This window comes from Mastigoproctus giganteus, chromosome 1, assembly GCF_048544385.1.
Source record: "Mastigoproctus giganteus isolate SK-2022 chromosome 1, ASM4854438v1, whole genome shotgun sequence".
Lineage (NCBI taxonomy): Eukaryota > Metazoa > Arthropoda > Arachnida > Uropygi > Thelyphonidae > Mastigoproctus > Mastigoproctus giganteus.
The window spans coordinates 191,012,787-191,026,423 of NC_143575.1; the positions used below are offsets into that span (position 1 = coordinate 191,012,787).

General features: G+C 35.6%; 1 protein-coding gene across 2 annotated transcripts in view; it reads left to right on the plus strand.

The window, feature by feature from the left end:
• Positions 1-13,171, plus strand: part of adp (WD and tetratricopeptide repeats 1) — a 273,490-nt gene extending 260,319 nt beyond the window's left edge. For both annotated transcript variants that reach the window (XM_090383632.1, XM_090383640.1), the window contains exon 16: positions 12,823-13,171. In XM_090383632.1, the coding sequence (XP_090239758.1) occupies positions 12,823-13,020 (198 nt within the window). In that variant the 3' untranslated portion in view covers positions 13,021-13,171. The remainder of the gene's footprint in view (positions 1-12,822) is intronic.
• The last annotated feature ends 466 nt before the right edge of the window (positions 13,172-13,637 follow it).

Consider the following 13,637-nt stretch of genomic DNA (forward strand, 5'->3'; position numbering starts at 1 on the left):
ATGAGGCTTTTGCTATTACTAATGACCTTGCACAGATTGTTCATTTACCTACAAGCCTAACCATACAGCCTTGATCTTTTTCTCACAAACAACCCTTCTAACTATACAGTCGAAGTAGGTGGTCCTTTAGGCACCTCAGATTGCAACTTGGTGATTCTCTTCTCCAATGGAGTCTATTTCATGGCTATTCCCAACCTCGTGTTGTTTGGCATTACAAGAATGCAAAATGGGATGACCTACGAGATTTCTTTTCCTCTTTTCCTTGGTTGGATTACTGTTTCAAAACTTCTGATGTCAACGTTTGCTCAGATCGTGTCAGAGAAATTCTTCTTGTAGGAATGGAATCCTTTATTCCACACTCCACTTTAAAATCTCGTCCTTCATCTAAACCCTGGTTTTCCAATAAGTGTGCTAAAGCTGTTCAAGAGAAGAATGTTGCATATTGTAATTGGCTTGTTTCCAATTTTTCAGTTTCATTTTCTGCCTACCAAAGTTTGAAACAATTGTAAAGAAGTTATTAATCAGTCCAAACTAGATTTTGAACAGGCTAAGGGTAGAGAACTTGCTTCTTGCCATAATGGTAGACAAACATTCTGGTCTCTTGCCAAAGCTATTGGCTGCAACTTTTACCCATCTCTGCTCTCACCTCTGTCTAAACCAGATGGTTCTGTTGTCACTTCAGCCAAGGATAAAGCTGACCTGCTAGCATCCCATTTTTCTTCCAGCTCGTGTATTAATGATCTTGGTAAAACAACTCCCACCATTCCCTACATGCTCTATTCAATGCCTCCTGTAGTCATCCGTCGAAAGGATGTCAGACGGATTTTGACGAATCTTGATGCTAAGATAGCTCCAGATCCTAATGGTATTTTCTCCACGTGTTCTCAAAACCTTTGCTCCTGAACTTACTCCTGTTCTTTGCTGCTTTTTTTTCACTTTCTTATTCGAAAAGTGGTTTTCCTTCTGCTTGGAAATTTGCTCATATCCAGCTGGTTCGTATAAAGGGTGACAAATCCCTCTCATCCAATTAATATCCCATTGCAATTACTTCTACTCTTTCTAAAATAATGGAGAAATCAATCAACCGCCAACTCTTAAATTGCCTAAAAACCTTCCATCTGATGAACGATCGCCAGTATGAATTCTGTCAATGTCAATCCTCTGGTAATATTCTTGCTTATGTTAGTCATTTCTGGACAAATTCAATGGAAAAGTTCAGTGAAACATAAGCAGTTGCTCTTGACATCTCAAAAGCTTTTGATCATGTTTGGCATAAAGGTCTTCTAGACAAGCTTCCATCTTATAGTTTTCCAACAGTTTTTTTGTAATTGGTTGTCCAGTTTTATCTCTGATCGCTCAGTGAGGGTGATGGTAGATGGCTTTCTGTCTTCTAACTTCTCCGCTAATGCTGGTACTCCCCAAGGTTCAGTTCTTTCCCCTACTCTTTTCCTCTTGTATATTAATGACCTTCTGCCATTGACTGGAAGTCCTATTCATAGTTTTGCCAATGATAGCACTTTGCATTCCACTTTCCTTTTTGAGAAACCTTGCCCTGCCCAATCAGCTTCAACCTCTCGAATATCCACTACCAATTCCTTAAATGCCGATCTCCAAGTAATTCTCCATTGGGACAAAGACTACTTAGTTGATTTCAATCCTTCTAAAACTCAGTCTTGTCTTATATATAGAGAGGGCGCTGACTCTCTTTAAAAATTACAGTTGTGATTTGCAGGCTCCGAAAAAACGATAAGTGTTTGCCTTTTTATTTACATAATTGTTATTTTATATTGTACTTAATACGTAGTCTTATAGTTACGCTGGTTATTTTTATTTTAATTTAGATAAACAGTTTTTGTAGATATACGTAATACTTAATATATGTAAAACCGTTATTTCATTCGAATCTTGCAGCCATAGTTTTTGTATATAGTGGTAGGGAATTCAAATTTTTAATTGAAGTAGTTAGGTAGCTGTAACGTATAATTTATAGAGTAATACGCTTCACTGTTTCTATTAGATAGCGTAGTATTGACATTTAATTAATTTAATTTATTGATTTTATTAATTTAAAGTATCATGCCCCAAACTAGAGCAGCAAAGCAACGGGCACAAAGTGGCAGGAGTGCTGTGACTCAGGGGAGAACTGAGGGGGGGGGGGGTGATTCTCCAACGCATCAGAGCCTTAAAAAACGTGCGACTTGTGAAATGTTTGCCGAACTCTCTGGAACGGAACATGATATTGCCATGGGGGATGTCTTTGTGTGCGCGTGCGATGTAAGGAGTGTAAGGAAATCAGGCGACAACTCAGCGTTGTTATGGGCCTATATGAGAGTTTGAAAGATCTAAATTGAGGGGCCCCATCAGGCTCTCAGCTGCCCACATCAACGCCAGAGCTTGCACTTAGTCATCACGCAACACAGTGGCAACCACCAAGGCAGAATGCGCTGGTCCCACAGGAACTTGTAGTTGTTGGTGACTCTATTGTCAGGGAAACGGGAAACATGCTTTGTAAAAAGGATAGGTGGAACAGGACCAGGGTATGTCTGCCAGGGGCAAAGGTTGATGACGTTGTAGAGTGGATATCATCTCTTAAGGGCACAAAAGGTGATACAGTTGTAAACGTTGCCACTAATGATATTAGGAGTAGGAGACTGGCAGAATTACTTAACAAGTACAGGTCACTGTTGAACAAAAGCCGAGAATTAGGGTTGAATTTAAAAGTGTCTGCAATTCTGCCTAGACACGATAGAAGGGAGTATATGATGAGAGCCTTGTCAATCAATTCGGCCCTGGAAAGAATGTGCAAGGCTCAAGGGGTATTTTTTTCACCTTCAGAGGTGAAGGTGATTCTTGCATGACTTCTATTAGAATAAGTAGCGAACTGGAGCGTGGTGTGTGGGGGTTTCGGGGACGGATTTTAGGAATAGGAGTTTGAACTGGAATTTGCGGAGCACAATGTGTACAGAAAGGATAGACAGGATAGAAAGGGAGGAGGTGTTATGCTGTTAATTAAGAAAAACATAAAATCAAAAGAAGTGCATCCAGTTGATATAGATGAACAGTGCACTGTTGAGTCAGTTTGGTGTGACACTGCGAAAGCAAAAATAAGAGTAGGAGTGTGTTATAGGCCTAATGACTCGAATGAGTACAATGAACAATTGTACAGAGAAATAGATTGGGCTGGTAAATCTGAATGTCTTATAATGGAGGATTTTAACTTCCCAGATATTGACTGAAACTTGTGGGTTGGTCATTCACACACTAGTCAGACTTTTGTGGATTTATTGGATGATTGTTTTCTGCAGCAGCATGTTCGAGAGGCAACCAGAGAGAGAATACTCTTGATGTGGTTATCAGTAGTGATCATTCGTGTATTTAGAATTTGCAGATAAAGGAACCACTAGGTGCCAGTGATCACAGTGTACTGATGTGGGATTTACTTAAAGATTTAATTACCATCAGGGGTAAAGGGTTTTTGCTTCCGTAAAGGTGAGTACAGTGGTCTCCGACAGTTTTTAAATTCTGTACAGTGGGATAAACTGACGATGTTACCAACAGTAAATTCTAAGTGGGAAGCATTCAAGGAATTAATCGTGAATGCTACTAAAAGTTTCATACCTATTAAGAAATATTGTTCAAGGTTTAGGCCCAAATGGTGAACTAATGAGACTCGTAACAGAGAAGAAAAATGTATGGGATGCATATAAATTTTCAAGCAACTCAGAAGCCTATGGCAGATATAAGCTAGTCTGTAATCAGGTCACAAAGGAGGTTAGGCAGGCGAAGGCAGATTACGAGAAATCCTTGGCAAAAGATGCTAAGAAAAACAGCAAGGATTTCTTTACTTATATAAACTCTAAAAGGAAGGGGATGAATCTGATTGGTCCACTTTACATCGATGGTTCGGGTGTTGATGATCCTGCTCAGATAGCAAACAAACTGAATGAGTATTTTACCTCTACATTCACACATGAGGAATTATTAAGGTTTGAAAATGGCAGAAGGTTATCAAATTGTAGCAGGATACTTAATGATTTTGTAATAACTGAAAGCAAAGTGGAGAAGAAATTGTTGAAGTTAAATATAAGAAAAGCACCTGGGGTGGATGGGATCTATCAAGTTATATTAAAGGAGGCGGCAAAGCAACTAAGCAAACCCTTAGCCATAATTATGAGAGCATCCTTGGACTCAGGGTAGGTTCCCACGGACTGGAGATGTGCAAATGTATCCCCAATTCACAAAGGGGGATCGAAGCATGACACGAGTAATTACAGACCAGTTAGTTTAACTTCTGTTCCGGGTAAAATAATGGAGTCACTGGTTAAAGATGCATTGCAGGATCATCTAGACAAGACTGCAGCAATAATCTAGACACAGCATGGGTTTGTTAAGGGAAAGTCTTGTCTGACAAATTTCATTGGATATTATGATGTGGTTACAAAGGAACTGGATGCAAAAAATAATTTTGATATCATATATTTGAATTTCAGGAAAGCTTTTGACACTGTTGCGCATGGAAGACTATTGTACAAATTGGAGCAGAATGGTATTAAGAGTAAGTTGCTACAATGGATAAAAGGATGGTTAAGTGGGAGAAGACAGAGGGTGGTAATCAATGGGTGCTGCTCTTCATGGACTAATGTTATTACTGGAGTTTCACAGGGTTCGGTGTTAGGTCCACTGTTGTTTTGTATATTTATCAATGATATTGATGAAGGTATATCAGGCTTAATGTCGAAGTTTGCAGATGATACAAAGGTTGGCAGGGTTGTTAATGACAGTAATGGCAGTGTGCTACTACAACAGGATCTAGATAATTTGGGCAGATGGGCTAAGAAGTGGCAACTGAAGTTTAACCTTGACAAATGCAAAGTACTGCATATGGGTAGAAGTAACCCCAGAGAAACGAACCACCTGTGTGGTACTACGCTTAAGGTGGTAGAAAATGAAAAAGACCTGGGAGTAATTGTGCCGTCAGATATGAAGTTTTCTGAGCAATGCAGACAGGCTACCAGGGCAAGTCATGGGGTTTTGTCAATGATATATAGGAATTTTTCTAGCAGGGAGGAGGTGATTGTCCCTCTGTATAAGGCAATGGTCAGGCCACGCCTTGAGTACTGCGTACAGGTCTGGAGGCCTCATTTTAGGAAGGATGTAGATTTACTTGAGCGTGTACAGAGAAGGGCAACAAGATTGGTGAGGGGAATGAAGGGATCCTCTTACCAAGAGAGGCTTAAGTTCTGCAAATTGCAGTGGCTGGAGACTAGGCACCTGCATGGTGATCTGATTGAGGTGTATAAGGCCTTGAATGGGTTGAGCACGCTGAATTCTGATGGAATCCTTCCACTTGTTCAGATTACAACCTAAGGGGGCATAAATTCAAATTAAGAAAAGACAGATGTAGAATAGATGTGCGGAAATTTGCCTTTAGCCAGCGGGTGGGTAATTGCTGGAACAAACTTCCATTTGTCATTGAAGTTGATGGTTGAATAAATTTAAGGAGGAACTGGACAGGCATTTGGAGGGAATGGTGTGATTTTTTTTTTTTTTTTTTTTGGCTGATGCTGCATAAGCTCATACACTTGCTTTCTTGCATCACGTGCCACTACTACTACTATCCCGCAAAAAGGTTTCTTCCGCTCCTATGCTTATCTTTGGTGACACTCTGATTTCTAGGCAAGTTGATATATCTCTTTTTGGGATTACCCTGACTTCTAATCTCTCTTGGCACAAGCACATTAAAAATATTGCTTACTCTGCATCTAAAAAACTTTGTTTTCTCTTTAGTGCTCGGCATTACTTTTCTTCCAAAACAGCTGTTCATCCTGTACAAATCACTAATCCGCCCTACCATGGAATATTGTTACCACATCCTGGGCGGTGTCCCCAAAACCTCTTTCAGGCTTCTAGATTCCATTTAGAAGAGGGCAGTAGGTTAATTTACTCATCTCTAACAGAGTCTCTCCACTCGCTGTCTCATAGACATACTGTTTCAGCTGCATGCCTTTTCTACAGAGACTTTGATGGGCACTGTTCTTCTGAATTGGCTTCTATAATTCCTGCTCTCTTTCAAAACAGTCCGAACACGTGCCACCACCATCCAACATCCATTTACTGTCCAACTTCAAACTTACAGAACCAACTTTTCATCTTCCTTGTGTATTCATTCAACTGCCATTTTCTGTAACAACCTTCCTTCATATGTATTTCCTGAAAATTACAGTGTACAGAAGTTCAAGTCTAATGTCAACAAATATCTTCTTTCGTCTTCTCAACCTTCAACCCAAGCATGGTACTAAATACTATAGGTTCTAATACCTCTTGTGTTTGCTTTTTTCATAAAAAAAAAAAAAAAAAAAAAGTCTGTAACCTATGTATCAAAGTTCTAAGGTCTAGTTGGAGTTGTTTAATTTTCACTTGGTGGGGACAGGATGGAATAGCTTCTAGCAGATTTGGATATTGGAGTACATTCAATAATATAATAATTGAATAATTATGGCACATGGGCTGCTTACTCCATGATGTACCAAGTCCAAGGATATAAAGAAGATGTGGGGTGTAAGAAGATACAAAATAGAGTACACGATTAAAAAAATATAATACAGAAAGAACATTTAGAAAAAATAGATTATATAAAATTCTGCTTAATTCTTTTACTAGTTGGGGCAATAATTTTTCAATAACTGCCTCAGGGCACTGGCCAAATGTTAGTTTTATTCTTATGCATGTTAAAAGCTATAGCATATCACAATAGATATTTGGAGCATCTGTGAAATGAAGGGAACAATTAGCACAGCAGTTCTCAGAATATTGAGATTTACGGACCCCCTTCAAAAATCAAACATGTTTGCCGACCCCTATATATATATAATTTATCATGAATTTGCTATATATAGAACAAATAATTTGAAATATGTATAACAATTATATATACCAATCTTATCAAAAATAAGTAATGTTCTAAAATGACATTCATTGTGATTCTATCAGTATATTTTCGTAGACCCCTGGGGGTCTACGAATCCCCAGGGGACCGTGGCCTCCAGTTTGTGAAATGCTGCATTAGCAGATCTAGCCAGTTTCATGTATGCTATTGCAATTTTCTTTTTCTTTTCTAAGTTATCAGGTGTGTATAATTTTTTTTTTTTTGTGTGTATGTGTGTGATTTCAATTACACATAGTGGTACTCCACTGCTATCATTATAAATTGTGTGCATTGACTTAAAAGGTACAATTAGTTTTCTAGAATTAAATTTATTTTTAACTCCACTCTCAATATTGCATTTCCTGGTGTGAAAGATAGACAAAAATTTGAGACTTGTAGATGTGCTTTTGTGATTTCTGAATTATCTCTGATTTTGATGTTATTATTGTTATATTATGGTATTTGCACTCAGTATTTCATAATTAGGAATTGAATTGCACTAAAAATGAAATATTTTGGCCCGAAACTGAAAGAATGTCATTAAAAGTTTTCGAAAAAATTGCAGATTAAAATAAGACTAACTTAAGATTTCATTCATAGTGGTAAATTCAAAATTACTGTACAGTTTACTGCCCTATTGTCATACATACAAAATTGTCTTCATTTTAGTTTTTTACTGTTATTTAAAACTATTTTAGAAAGTGTATTTGATTTGAATTTTTAATGCACATGATGCACCAAGTCCAAGGATATAAAGAAGATGTAAGGTGTAAGAAGATATAAAATAATAGAGTACACAATTAAAAAAATATAATACAGAAAGAACATTTAGAAAAAATAGATTATATAATTTAAAAAAATGTGTATTTAGAGGTTGGAGGGGATACAAGTGATGCATCCCTCCCCACTGTGAATGGAATTGTAGTTTTTTGGCTAATTATACAATCTTTATAAATTATATGGTATCATCTTGGTAGATATGACAGGTAACATTTTAGGGTATACAGTTTCATTCAGTCTTTGTCACGTCGTTCCTCCCATCTCTTGGAGAACAGAAGGGATTTAATTCTTGCCAACTCTGCAAGTAGTGCCAGTGCAGCAAGCAAAAGAGTTTTCTGCATGTGGATTTATAATCCAAGGAAGAAGAAGAATATAGTTGAAGCAGGAAACTGTTGCTGTTCTGTTTCTGGAGAGCAACTTGCTAAAAATTTATAAAATTAATTATATTATGAATATGCTTCATTTTTCCCTTTGTTTTTGTATTTTTATATATTATATACAATACAGTAAAATATTAATATTATGATTTATTTTATGTTAATACAATAAATAATAACAATATTTATAATATAAATTATTAAAATTTTAATTTATTACTGATATGTAAAAAATTAATACAAAATTTTCTTGATTCAAACAACTTTTGCGGGGGGGGGGGGGGAGGATTCAGGTGTGGTTCTGATACAGTGAACTTGCAGGATTCTAAAAAAAGTATAATCTTTCCATGAGCACATGATGAACACTAAGTTAAATCATTTGCTCTAGTTGCACTTTGATGAGAGTTGATGACCATTTCCATAGCTACAGTATCCGCAGTCTCTTTCTTTGTCCATAACTTGCCTTGAAAGAGACACACCCACTCCCAAAGATGCAGTGAATGTTAACAGCCAATTAGGATATCATTATCCTGGAACATGCCACTAATTCTCTTTCTGGCTTTTCCCCAACATTATCCACATATAATAAGTTTACCAGAAGTCAGACAAAAGGAGGACCACTTCCTCCTTTTTTCCCTGTCATGTCATCTGTCTTGAAAGCATTTTAAATAAATTTGATGTCCAACTTTTTATTCCCTCCAAAATGCATATAAATTTCCATTATAGCACCATGTTTGCTCTCAATAATTACCTTGGTAATTATTGAGACCATTCATGACACTAAGGGACATTTAGTTTGGACTTCTATAACTTTCACTAACACTATATAAATGTATATTTCCTGCTGTGTTATGTTAGTTGAGGGTGTTTGCAGTTAATTACTTTTGCAATGACTAATGAGTACTATGAACAAATCATGATATTATTCTAGTATATTATACTAAATTTATTGCATAAAGTAATAATTAATATGTAATAATTTTAATCCACTGACTTTAGTTAAAAAGTATTCTTGTTTCCTCAATAACATTAAAAATGCATTTATTTAAATGAAAGCAGGTTTTTTGATAATATGGAAGAAAAGTTCTCTTTTCGCTGCTCTTTCATGTGGCTGTTGTGATTTGAGGTTGTTATATTCATGTCATTTCTTTTCTTTCGATTTTTGCCTTTTTTGAGCCTTTTCTCGCCTTTTGATAAAGTAGCATTCTGTTAGTCTTTTTCTTCCTGTTCTTTGGCCTCTAGCTTTAATTTGCTTTGAATTCCGTAATTTATGGAAGTATCTTGAACTTCCCATAATATGGAAATATTATGGGAAGTTCAAGATCTTAAAAAAATAATATAAGGAGTTGTTGAAATCTTGTGCAAATTTGAACAGTCACTCACCTATTCAGAATGATCCTGGCCTGGCAGTCATTGTGAACTAGGAGATAGTAAATTCAGTATATTTTCACCTAACAGAGAACCAGATAAAATTACTTTTGCACAGGAGAACAGCAGTAACGTCCTCCAGGATAAAGACAACAACTGGATCCAATACCAGGTGCAGAAACTGTACCTGAAATTTTGGTAGAAGATGTAAAATCAACGGAAAATGGCAAAGCTGGAGGCTAGCCGGTATGTAAAGCTCTAGTTTTTTAAAAAGGCCTTCTATTTAAAAAAGTAGCATGGAAAAATGCAGAAGCCATTCTAATGTACAAACACGGCAGATTTAAAACACTACTGACCAATAAGGCTTATCAGTTGTCTACAATGTATTCATAAAGTTATTTTCAAAAAGAATAGGCATAATACTGAATGTAGAATAACCCAAAGAATGAGCAGGTTTCAGAAGCGGCTTTAGTACAACCGATCACATCCAAACAGTGCAGCAAGTTATAGAGCAGCACAATGAATACAACTCCAGGGTCTCACATCTGGTGAGTATAGCTTGGCACACCCAGGGTTCTGAGCTGGATATCATCATTCTTCTCTTTCTTTGTGATTCCCTTCTACTTCTGACTCTTGTTCTCTCTCTCTCTCTCTCTTCCCCTCCCTCCCCTCGGGTAACTCAATTTTTTTTTTTTTTTTTTGGCTGGTGCAGCATAAGCCTCAGCTTCCTTGCACCATATGGCTAATAATAATAATAATAATAACCTTCATTGACTATGAAAAAGCATTTGATTCTGTCACAAAACGAGACATAATCAATGCCCTAATCAACCAAGGTGTAAACAGAGCTTACATTAATATTCTCCAATTAATATATGAAAAGGTGACTGCATCAGTATGGATCAGCAGTGATAAAGTTCAGATCAATATAGCAAAAGGCATCCAATAAGGAGATACAATCTCCCCAAAACTGTTCTCTACCTGTTTAGAAGAAATTTTTTCCAAGCTAAATTTGGATAAAGGACTCAAGATAAATGGGGATTAAATGAATCACTTACAATTTGCAGATGATATTATTCTCTTTGCCAATGATTTGGAAGAATAGTAGCATGAAAGCAAGAAGTTCAGTTTGAAGATGAATATCAAGAAACCACAGGTTATGTTCAACAATACTAGACCAAAGGAGATCATGGCCAATGGATAAGAACTAGAAGTGGAAATGTATATTTACTGTGGACAAGAAATTTCAACAGGAAACATCTTGATGGAAATCAAAAAACACAAAATTGGGATGGCAATCATTTGGAAAGCTTAATATAGTCTTGAAGACAAATTTGCCACTCTGCCTCAAATTAAAAGTTTTTGATCAGTGTACCCTCCCTGTCCTAACATATGGTTGTGAAACATGGACATTGAATGCCAAAGCTTTACAAAGACTGTGGGTCACATGAAGTATGAGTGCTGCATTTTGGAAATAACCAAAAGGGACTGAAAAACATGCATGGATTCAACCACAAACCAAGGTCTGTGACATCTTTGAAAGAACAAAGCACTTAAAATGGAAATGAGCTGATCATATATCAAGGAGAACTGACAAAACAAATTTTGAAATAGATGCCGCTTGACTCTAAAAATCCAATAAAAAGACAAAAGATGAGGTGGATTGATGAAATTTGCTGGTGTATAATGGCAGCAGAAAGCAAAACACCACAGTTGCTGTAAATGTGTTGGAAGGTCTTCATCCTGCTGTGGATCGACAATGGCTGATGATGATGGTAATGATGATATTGAAATGAATAAATTTTTTTATAAATGCATGCTGCAAGTTGGCACCAAAGATGCTGTATAGCTTCAGTGGTTTGAAGGTGGGACAGCCTTGACCTAACAAATTTCTGAATGTCATTAGAATTCAGCAAAAAAAAACTTTTCTCCAAGACAAAAAAGTAAGATTGTTTATTTGCCATTGTTTTGGCAAATGGCCAATCAGGGGACTAAATTTGTTATTTTTTTTCCTAAACATAGCTGAAAGATAGGTGGTGGCGGATAATGGGTTGTCAGATTTTGAAGGTTTGACTTTGCTTCCAGTGAATGAAAATTTACATTTGGCTGGCTGTATTAGAAAAATTTGCCAAGTCATCCCAATTTTCATTTAAATTTGATGAAATCTGGTAATTATTATTTCCATTCCCCCCCCCCCCCCCCTTTTTTTTTTCTTCTTCATACATAGCACACAGGTTATCTATATACTATATCTGAAGCACTGGATGTTGCACTGAGCTAATTGAAGGAATGAATGGACATATGGCAGATGTGCAGAACTGAAAATTTCTGAGTGTATGCCGTTGAAATAGTTGTTTTTTATAAACTAATAAATATACAAATAGTGAATTATTAGTATATGTTTATTATATTAATAACTGAAGATCCAGGGAACGTGTATTGTATTTCAATTTGTATTAAAATCCAGAAGGAAATAAGTACAGGGGGGAGGTCTCCAGTATCCGAGTTCCTGCAGTTACGAGATTTAAAAATTAAAGGGAGTCCTTGAAAAATTGACTGAGCACTTGAATATTTTTGTGAGAATGACCCTATTCATGATCTTGCAGCAAAAGCTAAGTGCGAAGTTGACTTTATCTGAAAAATACAGCAAAAAAAAAAAAAAAAAAAAATTCTGGATTCATTCTTTATTTGTAAAACTGAAAAATAGTGTAACTTCAATAAACTTTACTTAAGCTTACATTGTTTGACATATTATAATAAAAAATGTCTCATAAAATAATTCTCATTTTTCAGTTCTTTCAATCCATTTTTTACTATTTGCAAGTACATAATACACATTATGAAAATTTGGTCCCTGTTTAAAGTAGAATTTTTTGGAACTAATTATCCTTTGATAACGAGGGACCCCCCCCCATACATCATAAAACGTTGAATGAATATTACACTGAAAGGTACATGCAGAGTTGAAAAGAATTACTTCTATATATTATTAGTTAATTAGACATTTATTTTTAATTTATTAATCAGATAATAAGGAAAATTCAATTTAAAAAAAAAAAAAAATGCTTGTAATGTAGTTCAATGTATACATTGTTGTACTTTTATAACAATGTTTATAAATTGTTTAATTGCAGAAAGGACAAAGTGGAAATTATAATGCATTTTATGCCATACTTTTTTTTTTCATTATTATTTATTTGGAGCTATTGTTGATTTGTTTGTAGCATTCACTACCCAAGCAGTTGTTTGTACAAGGAATATCAGTTTTTTAAAAGAGACAAGTTCTAAATATCAAGTTATACTTTTTTGCCCATTTGATGAGTTATAAGTTCTGGTCTTTTGATTTTTCTTTTCTTTTTAAATCTGAATAAGGATGGATCAAAGGAGGACAGAGAAGTTGTAGATTCTGAAGATGCAGCTACAGCTAATCAAAAGAGGATGAATGCTGACCCACTTGAAGTAATGTTGATGAATATGGGATACCGCATCCCTGGTGTTCTAGATGCTGATGATGGAGATGGAGAAGCAGAAGGCAGGGAGACAAGTGTTGTGCAGTGCCGGCCTAGTTAGAATTAGGAAATGACTTACATAGTGTACATATTTGAGGAGTGTTAAAAATGTTTTGTGATGTAAACAAACAAGCCAGGAAGTTTTAGTCCTCTATAACTAGGGGTGTGCATGGGTATGCTATTAATTTATATGCATCAGACTTTATGAGAAGATATCTGTGTTTTATAAGGATTGATTTTTTTTCCCCTTTCAAAATACTTAGTGTTAAATTTCAACTTTTCCATTTAAATTTTAAAAATAAGTAAGATGCTGCAATCCTCACTGCTTAATAAAGAGTGATAGAAACTTATTAATTGTATATGAATGTAACATATAAACTGTGTACTACTGTTTTGTTTTATTTTGCAGCTGGCAAAATTATTAATAAGTTAAATAATTTGTGAAGTCCTAGAAATATAGCAAAGAGTAATTTTAGAGATTTTTATGAATAAATTAAATCAAAAAGAACAATAAAATACTAGAAATTTGGTTCTTTATCAATTCTTATCATTGTTTTCATGAACTGTATTATTATACTTGCCAATTGTAATTTATTTTTTTATTAAAAGTGTAATTATAGCCTCAACAAAAAGTACAGTTCCTATTTTGCAGATATTCTTTACTGATAATTTTCTTAG